At 43.5% G+C, this 18446-nt stretch overlaps 1 protein-coding gene across 1 annotated transcript in view; it reads right to left on the bottom strand.

Moving 5' to 3' along the window:
* LOC138643426 (putative leucine-rich repeat-containing protein DDB_G0290503) overlaps positions 1-18446 on the bottom strand; it is a 680657-nt gene that overhangs the window by 38053 nt on the left and 624158 nt on the right. Inside the window, exon 30 of the mRNA XM_069732336.1 lies at positions 10871-10973. Within this exon, the coding sequence (XP_069588437.1) occupies positions 10871-10973 (103 nt within the window). The remainder of the gene's footprint in view (positions 1-10870; positions 10974-18446) is intronic.

Raw genomic sequence — 18446 nt, 5'->3', positions numbered from 1 at the left:
GAGCCACAACTAATGATTCTCAATAGAGGGAAAGAAAAAGTTCTGACATCATTTTTTTTTTTTTTTTCTGCTCTGTGTTCACTTTTTTTTTTTTCCCCTAGACATTTGGGTGATTCTGGACACAGGTGTGGACATGGATATTCAGGGTCTGTGCTCTTCAATGGATAATCTCGTTATAAATGTACAAAAAATTCAAGATACTATTGATCAGAAATCTATGTTAGAACCAAGAATTCCTATTCCTGATTTGTTTTTTGGAGATAGAACTAAGTTTCTAAGTTTCAAAAATAATTGTAAGCTATTTCTGGCCTTAAAACCTCATTCTTCTGGTAATCCTATTCAACAGGTTTTGATTATTATTTCTTTTTTGCGCGGCGACCCTCAAGACTGGGCATTTTCTCTTGCGCCAGGAGACCCTGCATTGAGTAGTGTCGATGCGTTTTTCCTGGCGCTCGGATTGCTGTACGATGAGCCTAATTCAGTGGATCAGGCTGAGAAAAATTTGCTGGCTTTGTGCCAGGGTCAGGATGATATAGAAGTATATTGTCAGAAATTTAGGAAATGGTCAGTACTCACTCAGTGGAATGAATCTGCGCTGGAAGCTTTGTTCAGAAAGGGTCTCTCTGAGGCTCTTAAGGATGTCATGGTGGGATTTCCTATGCCTGCTGGTTTGAATGAGTCTTTGTCTTTGGCCATTCAGATCGGTCGACGCTTGCGCGAGCGTAAATCTGTGCACCATTTGGCGGTACTGCCTGAGGTTAGACCTGAGCCTATGCAGTGCGATAGGACTATGACTAGAGTTGAACGGCAGGAATACAGACGTCTGAATGGTCTGTGTTTCTACTGTGGTGATTCCACTCATGCTATTTCTGATTGTCCTAAGCGCACTAAGCGGTCCGCTAGGTCTGCCGTCATTGGTACTGTACAGTCCAAATTCCTTCTGTCCATTACCTTGATATGCTCTTTGTCGTCGTTTTCTGTCATGGCGTTTGTGGATTCAGGCGCTGCCCTGAATCTGATGGATTTGGATTATGCTAAACGTTGTGGGTTTTTCTTGGAGCCTTTGCGGTGTCCTATTCCATTGAGAGGAATTGATGCTACACCTTTGGCCAAGAATAAACCTCAATACTGGGCCCAGCTGACCATGTGCATGGCTCCTGCACATCAGGAAGTTATTCGCTTTCTGGTGTTGCATAATCTGCATGATGTGGTCGTGTTGGTGTTGCCATGGCTACAAACCCATAATCCAGTATTGGATTGGAATTCCATGTCGGTATCCAGCTGGGGTTGTCAGGGGGTACATGGTGATGTTCCATTTTTGTCGATTTCGTCATCCACCCCTTCTGAGGTCCCAGAGTTCTTGTCTGATTATCAGGATGTATTTGAAGAGCCCAAGTCCGATGCTCTACCTCCGCATAGGGATTGTGATTGTGCTATCAATTTGATTCCTGGTAGTAAATTCCCTAAAGGTCGATTATTTAATTTATCCGTGCCCGAACACGCCGCTATGCGTAGTTATGTGAAGGAATCCCTGGAGAAGGGACATATTCGCCCATCGTCATCACCACTGGGAGCAGGGTTCTTCTTTGTAGCCAAGAAGGATGGTTCGCTGAGACCGTGTATTGATTACCACCATCTTAATAAGATCACTGTTAAATTTCAGTATCCCTTGCCATTGTTATCTGACTTGTTTGCTCGGATTAAGGGGGCTAGTTGGTTCACTAAGATAGATCTTCGTGGTGCGTATAATCTGGTGAGAATCAGGCAAGGAGATGAATGGAAAACTGCATTCAATACGCCCGAGGGTCATTTTGAGTATCTAGTGATGCCGTTCGGACTTGCCAATGCTCCATCTGTGTTTCAGTCTTTTATGCATGACATCTTCCGTGAGTATCTGGATAAATTCCTGATTGTTTACTTGGATGACATTTTGATCTTCTCAGATGATTGGGAGTCTCATGTGAAGCAGGTCAGAATGGTTTTTCAGGTCCTGCGTGCTAACTCTTTGTTTGTGAAGGGATCAAAGTGTCTCTTCGGTGTGCAGAAAGTTTCATTTTTGGGGTTCATCTTTACCCCTTCTACTATCGAGATGGATCCAGTTAAGGTCCAAGCCATCCAGGATTGGATTCAGCCGACATCTCTGAAAAGTCTGCAAAAGTTCCTGGGCTTTGCTAATTTTTATCGTCGCTTCATCTGTAATTTTTCTAGCATTGCCAAACCATTGACCGATTTGACCAAGAAGGGTGCTGATTTGGTTAATTGGTCTTCTGCTGCTGTGGAAGCTTTTCAGGAGTTGAAGCGTCGTTTTTGTTCTGCCCCTGTGTTGTGTCAGCCAGATGTTTCTCTTCCGTTCCAGGTCGAGGTTGATGCTTCTGAGATTGGAGCAGGGGCGGTTTTGTCACAGAGAGGTTCTGATTGCTCAGTGATGAAACCATGTGCTTTCTTTTCCAGGAAGTTTTCGCCCGCTGAGCGTAATTATGATGTGGGCAATCGAGAGTTGCTGGCCATGAAGTGGGCATTCGAGGAGTGGTGTCATTGGCTTGAAGGAGCTAAGCATCGCGTGGTGGTATTGACTGATCATAAGAACTTGACTTATCTCGAGTCTGCCAAGCGCTTGAATCCTAGACAGGCCCGTTGGTCGTTATTTTTTGCCCGCTTCGACTTTGTGATTTCGTACCTTCCGGGCTCTAAAAATGTGAAGGCGGATGCTCTGTCTAGGAGTTTTGTGCCCGACTCTCCGGGTTTATCTGAGCCAGCGGGTATCCTCAAGGAAGGAGTCATTGTGTCTGCCATCTCCCCTGATTTGCGGCGGGTGCTGCAAAAATTTCAGGCGAATAAACCTGATCGTTGTCCAGCAGAGAAACTGTTCGTCCCTGATAGGTGGACTAATAAACTTATCTCTGAACTTCATTGTTCGGTGTTGGCTGGTCATCCTGGAATCTTTGGTACCAGAGAGTTAGTGGCTAGATCCTTCTGGTGGCCATCTCTGTCACGGGATGTACGTACTTTTGTGCAGTCCTGTGGGATTTGTGCTAGGGCTAAGCCCTGCTGTTCTCGTGCCAGTGGGTTGCTTTTGCCCTTGCCGGTCCCAAAGAGGCCTTGGACACATATTTCGATGGATTTCATTTCTGACCTTCCCGTTTCTCAAAAGATGTCAGTCATTTGGGTGGTCTGTGATCGCTTTTCTAAAATGGTCCATCTGGTGCCCTTGGCTAAATTGCCTTCCTCCTCTGATTTGGTACCTTTGTTCTTTCAGCATGTGGTTCGGTTGCATGGCATTCCTGAGAATATTGTTTCTGACAGAGGTTCCCAGTTTGTTTCAAGGTTTTGGCGAGCCTTTTGTGGTAGGATGGGCATTGACCTATCCTTATCCTCGGCTTTCCATCCTCAGACTAATGGCCAGACCGAACGAACCAATCAGACCTTGGAAACATATCTGAGATGTTTTGTTTCTGCAGACCAGGATGATTGGGTGTCCTTTTTGCCGTTGGCTGAGTTCGCCCTTAATAATCGGGCCAGCTCGGCTACCTTGGTTTCTCCATTTTTTTGCAATTCTGGGTTCCATCCTCGTTTCTCTTCAGGACAGGTTGAGTCTTCGGACTGTCCTGGTGTGGATTCTGTGGTGGATAGGTTGCAGCAGATCTGGACTCAGGTAGTGGACAATTTGATCTTGTCCCAGGAGAAAGCTCAACTTTTCGCTAATCGCAGACGCCGTGTGGGTCCCCGACTTCGTGTTGGGGATCTGGTTTGGTTATCTTCTCGTCATATTCCTATGAAGGTTTCCTCTCCTAAATTTAAACCTCGTTTTATTGGTCCGTATAGGATTTCTGAGGTTCTCAATCCTGTGTCTTTTCGTTTGACCCTCCCAGACTCCTTTTCCATACATAATGTATTCCATAGGTCGTTGTTGCGGAGATACGTGGCACCTATGGTTCCATCTGTTGAGCCTCCTGCCCCGGTTTTGGTGGAGGGGGAATTGGAGTATATTGTGGAGAAGATTTTGGATTCTCGTGTTTCTAGACGGAAACTCCAGTATCTGGTTAAATGGAAGGGTTATGCTCAGGAAGATAATTCCTGGGTTTTTGCCTCTGATGTTCATGCTTCCGATTTTGTTCGTGCCTTTCATGCGGCTCATCCTGGTCGGCCTGGGGGCTCTGGTGAGGGTTCGGTGACCCCTCCTCAAGGGGGGGGTACTGTTGTGAATTCTGTGGCTGAATTCACTCCTGTGGTCACAAGTGGTACTGCAGCTTCTGAGCTTCCTCCCTCAGGTGTTCTGGTGAGCTCGTTAACTGCTTCATTACTTAACTCCGCCTGATGCTGCTATCCTTGCTCCTTGTCAATGTTTCAGTGTTGGATCTGAGCTTCTCCTGATTGTTCCTGTGACCTGCTGCTCTGTATAGCTAAGTGCTTTTTGCTTTTTTGTTGCTTTTTTTCTGTCCAGCTTGTCTTTTGTTTTGCTGGAAGCTCTGAGACGCAAAGGGTGTACCGCCGTGCCGTTAGTTTGGCACGGTGGGTTTTTTTTTGCCCCCTTTGCGTGGTTTTGCTTTAGGGTTTTTTGTAGACTGCAAAGTTCGCTTTACTGTCCTCGCTCTGTCCTAGAATATCGGGCCCCACTTTGCTGAATCTATTTCATCCCTACGTTTTGTCTTTTCATCTTACTCACAGTCATTATATGTGGGGGGCTGCCTTTTCCTTTGGGGAATTTCTCTGGGGCAAGTCAGGCCTATTTTTCTATCTTCAGGCTAGCTAGTTTCTTAGGCTGTGCCGAGTTGCCTAGGTAGTTGTTAGGCGCAATCCACAGCCGCTTTTAGTTGTGTTTAGGATAGGATCAGGTGTGCAGTCTACAGAGTTTCCACGTCTCAGAGCTCGTTCTTGTATTTTTGGGTATTTGTCAGATCACTGTGTGCGCTCTGATCGCTAAGCACACTGTGTTTCTGGATTGCCTTCATAACACCTGTCATTAGCAAACATAACAGAGCCCGAAGATTTGTGCTCTTTGTGGGTCCAATTTAGATTTTTCTAGATTCAAAAGCCATGAGGAATATACAGTAGCTTGGAAAGATTTCCTATGTATAACATGTAACTTTTATTTAAACCAACATAAAATTAACTTTGGACCCAAACAGTGGGAATACAACACAAAATACAACATACACATGAATAAAGTGCCAGTGCTTCAACCAGTGCTCAATTTTAAAATGGTTTGGTCTTACCAGTTTGCTGAATTTATTCTGCAGTCAGTTCAGATTTCACAGGAACAACAAATATAGTTATATATGAGGGGAGGGACGGTTCCCTGTTATTCCCTGTCGTGCCCCTGCATTGCTCCTGCCCTCACAAGGAAGTGTAGGCTGCTACAGTGTACCCACGGGTAACATATATAGATTGAACTCCTATGCTTTTCCTCCCCAATAGAGGGGATTCATTAGGGGAGCAGAAAGAATTATGAAAGTGGGATAAATACAAAGGGACCCTGCAGTAGCAGGAGACCCTGCTTCAGGTATGACCAGTCATATCACAACTCATGTACTGGAAGTGTATAGTAGAGATTAATAAATAGTGAATTCTAAAACTGTACACTATTGCTGATTTTAGATTCAAAAGCTCCTAACCCTTTTAACGTATTGCCTATTTCCCTTACTTGATATTGACCGTGATTGTATGAATTTCCCACTATGAGGAAATTGTCTACATAGGGGACAATCAGTAGGATCTCTTCCCTGAGGTGAGCCGTGACCTCTGATATTAACTTCATGAATACCTGAGGTGCCACTACTGAGCCAAAGGGTAGGGCTTTGTACTGGAAGTGCCGTGTGTGACCCCTTCTATTGTCACTGCTACCCTTGAGAAATTTTTGGAAATCTGGATGTATTGGGAAGTGGTAATATGCATCCCTTAGATCGAGTACCACCATATAACATCCAGGGAAGAGTAGTTTCACTGCAGATTTTATCGACTCCATTTTGAATGTGGGGATTTTCAAGAACTTGTTCAAATTTCTAAGGTTGACTATCACCCTGTAAGAACCATCTGATTTTTTTATATTAGGAACAGGGGTGAATAAAAACTTTTCCCCAACTGTTCTAGAGAAACTTCTAGGAGATTAGCAATCACTGACTCTAACGCCCGTTGTTCTAGCAGAGATGAACGTGGGGCCATTATCACAAATCTCGCTGGTTGAGGCGTGAAAAATTCCAGCCTCAGGCCAAATTTTACTATGCTGAGGACCCAGGCGCTGGAGGAAATTTTTTCCAGGCTGGAAGGAAGAGAGAGAGCCCCCCTCACCTGGGAAGAAGAGTAATTTGGGGTGTCTTCTGCTTTCCTGGGAGGGACCAAACAGGAATACTTTAGTTCTTTTGGATTTGCTGAAGCACCTTTTTTGCTCTCTGAATGCCAGCCTCCCGAAATTTTGCTTCCTCTAAAAGGGCTGCTTAAAGGGAAAAAAAGGTTTTTTTTTGGGTACCCCTTCTTCTTATCACTCACCTTCTCTAGGATATTATCCAAGGTTGTGTCAAATAGAAAGCCTCCCTCACATGGCACAGAGCACAACTTCCCTTTCGCCTGTATATCCCATGGCCAGCACTTCAACCAGACGGCTCTGCGACCTGAGTTGGATAAAGCTGTAGTCCTGTCAGCTAAGGAATCCAAAAGGAAGGCCCCTGCACCTTTCATCACTGGGAATGTGGCTAAGATGGAGTCTCAGGGAGCTGTTATGAACAGGTAATTCAGAACCACAATGGACCTTGAAGTTCAGAGCACACAAGGTGACCTGACATTTACCAAAAACATAGGACGAGCTCTGAGACGTGGAAACTCTGCTGACCACAATCCCTAATCCTAACACACCACACTAGAGGTAGCCGTGGATTGCGCCTAACGCTCCCTATGCAACTCGGCACAGCCTGAGAAACTAACTAGCCCTGAAGATAGAAAAATAAGCCTACCTTGCCTCAGAGAAATTCCCCAAAGGAAAAGGCAGCCCCCACATATAATGACTGTGAGTAAAGATGAAATACAAACACAGAGATGAAATAGATTTAGCAAAGTGAGGCCCGACTTACTGAATAGACCGAGGATAGGAAAGATAGCTTTGCGGTCAACACAAAAACCTACAAACAACCACGCAGAGGGGCAAAAAGACCCTCCGCACCGACTAACGGTACGGAGGTGCTCCCTCTGCGTCTCAGAGCTTCCAGCAAGCAAGAAAAACCAATATAGCAAGCTGGACAGAAAATATAGCAAACAAAAATAACACAAGCAGAACTTAGCTTATGCAGGATAGAGAGGCCACAGGAATGATCCAGGAGGAAGCAAGACCAATACTAGAACATTGACTGGAGGCCAGGATCAAAGCACCAGGTGGAGTTAAATAGAGCAGCACCTAACGACTTAACCTCATCACCTGAGGAAGGAAACTCAGAAGCCGCAGTACCACTCTCATCCACCAAAGGAAGCCTATAGACAGAACCAGCCGCAGTACCACTCACGACCACAAGAGGGAGCTTGGCCACAGAATTCACAACAGGGAGCATTGTCTTTTAGCTGGTCTTCTAGCTTACTTAACCAAACCATGAGAGATCTGGCAATACAGGTCACTGCTATGGCTGGTCTTAATGCCCCTGTAGAGGACTCCCACATACCATTCAGAAAGGTATCGATCTCCCTGTCGAAGGGATCCTTCAATAAGGATTTCCTTGAGGTCTTAGAAATGGGCACATCCAATTTGGGGGCTTTGCTCTAGGACGTTGTTGCTTCCTCATCAAAGGGGTATTTTCTCTTAAAGGAAGATGGAAAAGGGCTTTTTTCTCTGGCTTTGCTGATGAGGTCCTGTATCCTCTCATTAATGGGAAAGGTTTTACATTTTTTGTGATGCAGAGTCCCAAACATTATGTCCTGTACTGATTTTTTAGCCTTCTGATTGACCAACCCCATCGTGGCCCTTACTGTTTTCACAAGGTTGAACTTTCTTGTAAACCATTCACCACTCAGGGGTTTTCAAAAAGGGTACCAGAACTGGAGGCAGAATGTCATCCGAAATCTCTCCTCTGGAGATAGCGGACTCTTCAATCCTGCTGGAGCTGTGCCAACTTGACCTGGAATCCTTGTCCTATGTATTCAACTGGAGAAATTTTGTCTGGAGGTGGCTGCTGACTATCCCAGGAATGCTTTTGCCAGGGCTGGAGACACTGTGGCTCAAGATCCTGCTCCAGGTGCTGCATGGTATGCTGCTGCTACTGTATCTACAATAGGGCTGGGCTGCTATGGATCTACAATAGACACATGTGTCCCTGCCTGACCGGCGATACTCCCTTAAATACACAGCATCAAGGGGATATGCTGCTGCATCTTCTTTTACCGCCCCTCGAAGCTTAGTTCTGGGTGAAAGGTCCATGTGTGCGTCATCGGGGCGTGACTTCCGGTTTGTGCCCCGTGACCACGCAACTGGGATGTGCGGCTACCGGACCCCACAGCCCACGCTCTTCTGATGGACGAGACCCCATGGGGCCTCTGTCGGCGCTTTAAGCCTCCCGGTATTGCCGCAGCAGAGTCTTTGCCCTGCTAAAACACCGTAAGGCCCAGGTCTGGGAATGCATCCATTTTTCTTCTTTATCCTGCCACCATCAAGAAGGCTCCCCCGTCGAGGACAGGAAACCACTCATGCAGACAGAGGAGCCATCCTTTTTATTTTGATGGTTTACTGTCCTCCAAGGGCGGATCCCCTCTCTCGTTGGTGTGGTCATGGGTGACAGAAAAAATACCTTAATTTATGTAGAAATATAAATATATGTATATTATATCAAAATGTTCAAATGCTTATTAAAATCGTAAATGAAAAAAAACTATTGATGAATGCATATTGCTAGAACTGGGGGAATCGATTTGCAGGACCCAGCCACCATGTCAGTAGCACTTGGCTGCCGGACAGAAGATCTGTTAATCATCTTCTACCTGTTAGTTTTCTTCTGTCTGATTAGTAGTTCTGGCGTGACATCACGCAGGTGTCATTACTGTAAAGATGATGTTTCTCTGATCCTTCAAGTCAGAAAAGGCACTAGAGCTTCCAGCACATAAGAGTTGGTAAGCAAGGCTCCTGGCTCAAGACATGACTAGTGACATGGTCGCTGGACTAAGGTCCTGGGAATTAATTTGCTCATCTCTACTATTTGACATTATATAATTTGAAGAATGATTGTCCACTTTGGAAAAAAATATATTTTTTAAATGGTTTCAATAACAAGCTGATAACAGTGTGCTTCACTGCAGTTGCAAAACTTCAGTTGTAATCCGTAGAGTAACTCAATATCAAGGACATATCCACAGAATAGAGAAAAGTGAATGAAGAGAGTGGTGCGTGCATGTCCACTTCTCCTTACACAGTGACAAGACATAGATGTGCGTCCTGCATTTTCACTGTGGGCAAGGATGTGAAGAGCAAGAGAAGTGAAGCTCTTTGTCTTCTATACTATACAACCTTTTTAATTAGCATCATATATTATAAATACTGCTAAAATGCAATGAATTGTATTCAGAGTTTTAGCAGAACAATGCAGGTTACTTAGCCATGACATATATTTAAAGTGCCTATATTTGTTTATGATACTGATTAACATTTAAAAATCATCTTCCTTTATGCAATGGGAATACCTATCTCTCTGGTTGAATTTTTATGTATTCAAAGGGAAAATAAACTCCAAGCTAATGTGGTGCTAATTACCTTAGGATTTTTTTTAATACATCCACTTCCAGTGAAAAAAATGTTAATAAAAGTTCATTTATTTTCTCAAAACCCCCAAAAAAAGGAAAAAATATTTTACAATTTTTTTTTTATTTTTTTTTCGTTTTGAGAAAATAAATGAAATTTTATTAATTTTTTTTCACTGGAAGTGGATGTATTAAAAAAATCCTAAGGTGATTAGCGCCACATTGGCTTGGAGTTTATTTTCGCTTTGAAGTCGCCACCTACGTGGATCCGAAGCAGGATCAACACATAGTTCTCCAAAGTGAGCTGCACACCTGATTGGATTATACAAGATACGGAGAAGAGTTGCCTAAAGAATTGATTCCTTGAGAATCTCAACGTGCATTTCTTACCGATTACAGGTGAGCATAATAACAACTAAAAGATTTTTTTTACTGTTGGTAAAAACGAATTACGCTCAGAAGACACGTCACACTTGTCTTTTTTCCCCCTCTTTCCCTAAACCAGGGTATTTCTAAATGAATTTTTATATAGACATTGTAACTGCCTTGCAGTTTGTACATTGCATAAACCTCTATCTGCACATACACTGATCAGTCATGCAGCCACTTCATCCTATAGATAGTGTGATGTTTGCATTTAATCTAGTAGTAGCTATACTCTATATAATTTACACATAGGTAAGAAGGAGGCCATTTCTGGGCTAAGCCAGGGGCTAGTGAGGAGCCTTAACTGCATAAAGAACTGTTTTTCATCAATCAAAATCTATGTGGCAAAGAGGCCGCGCCATCTAGCAGTCTACCTCACTGATCAACTTTTCAGGATGTAGAGTCAAAAAAATTATGTTTTGGTCACATCTATGTAGTATATGTGGGGCTCCAACACAGTGCCCATGGCGGTACCTACCATCAGTAGAAAAAAAACTGATTATTACAAATAAGTTTGAGCAAAATACAACATTGTTAAGCAGAATTTATTTTCTTGGAGATTTTCAAAGATTGGAAAGTTTAGTAATACAATTAGGAAAAAGGTTAATTCTTTGATTTTCTTCTTTTTATTCCTTTCTGCATTTTTTCACCCTTGCCGATTTAAACCATTTTAATAACAAAAGCAAAAGATTTGTTTTGTAAGTAAGCCCATGTTTTCAAAAAGAACAACTATGCAGGTTACCTTCTGGTTTAAAAAATGAATAGATGTAATATTGTTCTTTAACCGAACTTGCATGTCATCAGAAGCTGTTAGATTCTTCTTCAGTATGTTGATGTGCTCCAACCTAATATAAACGGAAAACAAGATATTTTTACATCAGACTTTTTTTTCCATAGCTTTGGTCTTCGGCTGCCGTCACACTAGCAGTATTTGGTCAGTATTTTACATCAGTATTTGTAAGCCAAAACCCGGAGTGGGTGATAAATGCAGAAATGGTGCATATGTTTCTATTATACTTTTCCTCTAATTGTTCCACTCCTGGTTTTGGCTTACAAATACTGACGTAAAATTCTGACCAAATACTGCTAGTGTGACTGCAGCCTTAGAAGTAGGCTAAATCAGCAGAAAAAAGCCATAGATGTTTACAAAATACTGTTAGAATGTCTTGGTTCGATTTATATAATGACTTCCATTATTATGTTTGAGAGCTACAGCATGGACTAACAGGGTTGTCCAGCAAATAAAAGAAAACATTTATAGGCTAGTCTCACTATAAAGCTGCTTGTTCCCCCGCCTGTCTATACTTCCTGTTGTGCTCATAACATGTTAAAATTGGTGCAACAACTGGGATCCCAGCTGATAAGGTGTGTGTGACAATTGCTCCATTAAATTCCTAACAGTACACAGGAGTTATAAAGAATAAATGGTCGCACATGTTCACTTGCGGCTCCCATTCTTGTGATCAGTGGGGATCTCAGCAACTGGACCAACGGTGATTATATGTTCATTACCTATCCTCCTGATATGTAATAAAAGTTGTTTACAAGGCAACAACTTTAAAGAAGACCTTTCACAAGTTTGAGCATGGTAAATTGACTACATCATGGAATAGTGGCTGCAGAGCTGAGTAAAATGTAGTTTAGAAGATCTGAAAGAACAAAGTATAAAGACAAAAGTTGTCAGTCAGTGAGTTTTTTATGAAATCATACAAACTGTGATAGTGTTGAGCGGCCCTAATCTCATTATTTAATTCTGTCTATTGTGTAGTTCTTTGTGGACTTTCTGCTCCCACATAGAGCCAACACAAAACTCAAAAAGCCTAGAATAAGTCCGTGGCCAGGAGTGCAATTGTATATCTCCTCCAGTATCAAAGTCCCAATCATTAGGGTAATTCAGGGAGCTCCAAAGAACATGCAAAACCAGAGAACGGAGCAACAAGATCCCAATAGACATGATATTATTTAAAATATGCAAATTTTATTACACCAAATATCAATACATAATATAATATAAACACAAAAGAATATATAATAGGCATATAGCCAAAGGAGCATGAAATCTGGAGGGAACCGATGGGAAGCCCAGGGAACTAGAGAGAGTGAAACTGTCACATCCAGGGTACAACCAGAAAGACCACCAGATTAAATCACATGGCGTTGGAGACCCCAATACAGTAGTCCATGGCATAGTATATCGCTATCCCCCGCGCGTTTCGCCGTCTGCTTTCTCAAAAGGGGTTTGACACCCCTTTTGAGAAAGCAGACGGCGAAACGCGCGTCAGGGGGTTTGCCTGTGGAACCGGAGAGAGGCATCCTGATATGATGGGTAAGCCAGCTTGATCACATCACATGATTTTGTATATTGATAGGATGGCGGGGGATAGCGATATACTATGCCATGGACTACTGTATTGGGGTCTCCAACGCCATGTGATTTAATCTGGTGGTCTTTCTGGTTGTACCCTGGATGTGACAGTTTCACTCTCTCTAGTTCCCTGGGCTTCCCATCGGTTCCCTCCAGATTTCATGCTCCTTTGGCTATATGCCTATTATATATTCTTTTGTGTTTATATTATATTATGTATTGATATTTGGTGTAATAAAATTTGCATATTTTAAATAATATCATGTCTATTGGGATCTTGTTGCTCCGTTCTCTGGTTTCCCACATAGAGCCAGCAACATTGAAAATATGATAAACAGAATTTTTGTGGGAGACTTTATTTAAATTTTCTATTTACATTTGGGTAGGTTTTTTAAATGTGTTTCAATTATTCTACAATCTAAGGACGAAGGTGAGAGTTGACAGCACTGTGAGATCAGACCTAGAAGTGTTTGTAATGATACATAACTCAGCTCTCCTGTATCTCTAGACCAGGCGTGGGGAACATCCAGCCCACGGGCCGGATATCACTTGGTGCAGCCCGTGGCCACTTCGACACCCCCATCGCTCATTCAACTTATCAGCATCATAGATGCCGATAAAGTTGAAAGCAGTGATGGAGGAGAGAGTGTCAACCCATCAGTCTCTCTCAGCTTGTGTCTCATCGGGTGCATGATGACGTCACTTCATCGTGCACCACGCTGTATCAGCGGTGGAGCCGATGAGATCGGAGCAGAGTCTGGAGCAGAGCATGTAGCAGCGCGGGGATCAAGGAGAAGTGGTGAGTATTGTGTGTGTGGGCTGCACTATACTGTGTGTGTCTGCACTATATTGTGTATTGGGGGAGCTGCGCCTGCACTATACTGTGTGTTGGTGGGGTGTTGCACTGTACTATGCATTGGGAGCACTGCACTATACTGTGTGTTGGGGAGCTGCATTGTACTGTGTTTGGGGAACTGCACTGTACTGTGTGTTGGGGGAGCTGCTGTGTACTGTGTGTGGGGGAGCTGCACTGTACTGTATGTCGGGGGAACTGGACTATACTGTGTATTGGGGGAGCTGCACCTGCACTATACTGTGTGTTGGGGGAGCTGCACTGTACTGTGTCTTGGGGCGAGCTGCACTAAACTGTGTGTGGGGGGGAGCTGCACCATACTGTGTATTGAGGGAGCTGGAGCTGCACTATACTGTGTAGGGGGGAGCTGCACTATACTGTGTGTTGGGGGAGATGCACTACACTGTATGTGGGGGAGCTGCACTACACTGTGTGTGGGGGAGCTGCACTACACTGTGTGTGGGGGAGCTGTGCCTGCACTATACTGTGTATTGGGGGAGCTGCACTGTACTGTTTTGGGGGTGCTGCACGATACAGTTTGTTGAGGGGAGCTGAACTATACTGTGTGCTAGGAGGAGCTGCACTATACTGTGTGTTAGGGGAGCTGCACTATACTGTTTGTGGGGGGACTGTGCCTGCACTACACTGTGTGCTGGGGGAGCTGCACTGTACTGTGTTTTAGGGGAGCTGCAGTGTACCGTGTGTTTGGGGAGCTGCACTGTACTGTGTGCTGGGGGAGCTGCACTGTACTGTGTGTTGGGGGAGCTGCACTGTAATGTGTGTGGGAGAGCTGTACTATACTGTATGTGGGGGAGCTGCATTATTGTGAATAAGTGAAAAATCAGCTCACCCCTGAGGCGTAATTCCAGTCCAGGACAGGAGCACAGGCTGCCTTCTGCTGCACAGCACTCGGCAACTTGAACAGTGTGAAAATGGATCCAGCTCACACACCAGGGTGTTGATAAAAATCTTTCATTCGGCTTTATTTGGAGGAATTATTTTTAAAATGGTACAACATCAATTAGAATGTCTCAGACAACACTGCAAATATAAAATAGGGGTAATGTATAAGAAGAACCATACTTGTTTCGAACAATAAAGTTCTTGAACACTGGTAACATGGAGCTGCAGTATACTGTGTAAGGGGGGAGCTACATTATGCTGTGTGTGTGTGGGAGCTGCACTATACTGTGTGTTGGGGGAGCGAGCCTGCACTATACTGTGTGTTGGGGGATCTGCACTGAACTGTGTGTTGGGTGGAGCTGCACTGTACTGTGTGTTGGAGGAGCTTCACTGTAGTGTTTGGGGGGAGCTGCACTGTTCTGTGTGTGGGGGGGTGAGCTGCACTATACTGTGTGTGTGGGGGAGCTGCACTATACTGTGTGTGGGAAGTTGAGCTGCGCTATACTGTTTGTGGGCGGAGTTGCACTATACTGTGTGTGTGGGGAGCTGCACTATACTGTGTGTGGGGGGGAGCTACCATCACTGTTTTTTTCTCGGGCATATTCAGCGGGTGAGTGAAATCGCAGAATGCTGCGAATGTACGCGTATATCGCCTGAGTCTCGCCAATGCAAGTCTATGGGTGCGAGAAAAAAATCGGGCACCACACAGACCATCCGTGTGACTTGTGAGAAATACGCACACATTTTCCTAATTTCAGCCCATTGAGCCATTAAATTCAGTGAGAAATGTAAAGCCATACGCATGTCATACGGATGCCATACGGATACATAGGTCCGAGAAAATCACATCATCGCATTTCAAACGCATTACACACAGATGACCATATGGAGAACAGTTGTGTGACTCTCAGCAGGGAGACTCGAACTGATTTTAAATACGTTTAGTGTGACTTTGGCCTTACTAAGATTAACTTACAGGAGCGGTAAGTTATCACCTTCTCCATCATACTGATTGTTGTGAGATGTTATCTAGAAGTATTTGTAATGCTACATATCTCAGCTCTGCTCATAGCTGCAGAGATCTGTGAGGTGAGGAGGTCATTTTATTTTATTCCCTGCATGATGCTGCTTCCTAAAGATTGGCCAACCTCATACAGAGGAAGAAGTACACGCCCCCTGACAAAAAAATCTATAGTTAATGCTAATATTGCAATATGGAGGAGAAATGAAAACAAAAACTATGATTTGGTCAACTTTGCAGCTGCTATTCCATGATTTGGCTAGTTTTGACATGTTCTTACTTGTGGAAGGTCTTCTTTAAGCCTCTGTCTGGGTAAAGATTAGAAGAGCAAGCAGCACTACGTTTGCTGTTATAATGACATAAATCTTAAAAGCACCTCTTATACCTAAATAAGTACCTTTAGTTATAATTTGGATCCATCACATATGTCACAGCATCAGGCTTACAGTATACCTGTACGTTGAAGCAATGGCACTAATACGAACTATGCCAAACTTTTTTCTTTGCTTTTTTGTTTCACACACACACACACACAGACATTCAACAAAAATGTTATCTTTGTAGATTTTACTTTACTTTTTACGTTACATGCCAATAAAAATATTTTCTTTCACATATTGGACTAGTCTAAGAATTGCTAAGATATCTGATAAAACAAACAGATTTTATGAGAAAAAGTTAAGTTTCGCAAAAAAACAAATTTAAGCAGCAAATTAAGGCACTACATAGAATAAGATATTATGTTTATTATTCACAAATAGGTTCACGTACAATCATTACATGGTATCAAAGAGCAGTCAGAAAGGCAGATTGCATACAGACATGCAGATCTGACAGCCTGTCCTTGTGATAGACACAGTCTGCATCAAAGTTCCTTGTAACTTGCCTGTGGAGTCTGTCAAGAGAGACGCTGTAACAGAATAACTCTAAGAAAGATTCAAGGGTAGCGCTAATGGCAGGATGTGTAGTACTTAACACATCCTTGTTTGTAATAGTATGAACAAGGGCAAACATATTTGTGATTAAATATGCATTAGGTACGAAGGGCTGTGATGAATGCTGCAGACTTCTGCATATGAACGTTTCTCGCGTGCTATCAAGGCATCCCATTATGTTCTTCACTACTTCTACGGAAAAGAAATTACTTCTGTGGAATTAAGTAAAGGCTGAAGTTTTTAAAAAGTGGATAATCTGTATTTCTATAATTGGAAGGACCAAGTTAATGCAAAAAATGATGTTTTCTGTTCATTGCACTGAGAAATGCCTATGTGATCTGCCATCGGATCAATCAAATGCAAAACAAATCACAAAGATATAAATAAATGGACCATAAATAAATAATAAACCAGATAAGGCTGGTGCACTAACTATTAGGCAGGGTAACTTTTAAAAAGAATAATCCAGCCATTTAGACAGGCAGTAAGTACATCAACGTCACCAAGTCAAACAGATCTATTTCATAAAGAGTAAGGTGTGTATTGTGAAATCTGATGGGGAATCCATTATAATTTCTCACTGGAGTACGATGCAATGAATTCATTGAGCTGCAGATGCTAATTAATGAATTTGCCACCTTCTCAGTGGCGTGCACCTCAGCGACTGGTGCAGCATTCTTAGCTTAAATAATACTGGCACTTTTGCGGAATATGACATGGGGATGTAACTATTCTCCATCCCATCCTGTCTGCACCCAAGCTACACCCATTGTGAAAACAGCAAAAGCCGCATAAATATTGCACACATCTACGTTGCGCAAAAATGTAGCAACTTTTCAAACCATTCAATTTTCCAGCACAAAAGATTTGCTGAATCGGGCTCCAGTGTTCCTCACATGTATATTAGTAAATATATTCTGATCCCATAACTTAAGGATTTTGTCGGTCTCTAGTCTTAGAACTCCACATTTTGCCATTGCTCTGTTATCCTTAATGAATTGTATGAATAGACTAAATCCTGGGCGCTAGCACTCCTCTTGTCAACAGGGCATGTCCCTGGATAACTTCAAACTGTTTAACAATGTCAGATGGAGGTAACTGTCAGACTGCATCGGGACCACCCTGTGAACAGGTGAATGGTAAGATTTATGTGTAAAGCTGTACCCATATAGAGTGAAGTTTCAAACGAGTATTCACAGGTTAGTGGGTGAAGGTACTTACTAAAATGAGAATACCTCTTTTACTTTTATGATCACTTTGGTCCAACCTCTGCCACCCCAAATTATTTTGGGAAACATCTCAGCTGTTTTCTATGTACACTGGCACTACCACTGAACCACATGTGCATGAGACTGCAGCGAGATCTATTCACTCGAGTGGAGCAGAGCTTTCATGGGTGGAAAGGATTACAGTGGTCTACTGTGAAGGTAACAAATGGAGGATTTAGAGGTCAGAAGACTCCAGCATAACTAGCGATGTCATAAATCGCTGACATATAATTTTTTAAAGGGAATGTGCCATTATGAAATGACCGATGGTTTATAGGGAACCTGTCATGTCCCCAAATGTTATTCGTCACGATAGGACTGACGAGTAAACTGGGACCAGGGGCACTTTTCCTGGCCCTAGCACTAGGGGGCGCCCTAGCTCGACCCGTTCCCTGGTATACCTCAGATGGTGAGGATGCCGGGGCCTTCGCCTCTGCCCTGTCTCCTAGCTGCAGCCCTGCATCTGTCCCCCTCCCCCATACGGAGAAGAGAGGCCCTACCGTGTACCGCAGTACACCAACCCGACAGACAGGGGAACAAAGACAAGGGTAAAAGAAAACTCCACTCACACCAAAATATACTCTCACAAGTAACAGAGGCATTCATCAGGGTGAGAAGGACGGGGGAAGAAAATGAGGCCAGAATTTCTAAGTGTACAAACCAAGCAACAGTCGCACAATAAGCTCCTCCAGCTCTCCAAACACCAGCTCCTCACTCTCCATGTCTATCAAGCAAGTGCTAACTCAGGCAAGGATCTGGCCAGAAGGCCTAGCTTTCATAGGAGAGAGGTCTGGCTAACCGAGCAGAGCTGAATACAGGGATTTCCACATGGCCGATTAACGCCTGTCCTGCTGAAAGAAAACAAACACATTTAATACACCGGAGAAGTGCTTCTTCTCAGCAGTGAAGCAGGAGCCATCAGACACTGAGGTCTTCTGGCACTGCTCTGTCGTGGTAACTCAGTGACAATATT

This window comes from Ranitomeya imitator, chromosome 6, assembly GCF_032444005.1.
Source record: "Ranitomeya imitator isolate aRanImi1 chromosome 6, aRanImi1.pri, whole genome shotgun sequence".
NCBI lineage: Eukaryota > Metazoa > Chordata > Amphibia > Anura > Dendrobatidae > Ranitomeya > Ranitomeya imitator.
This window is presented reverse-complemented; position numbering and strand designations above follow the sequence as displayed.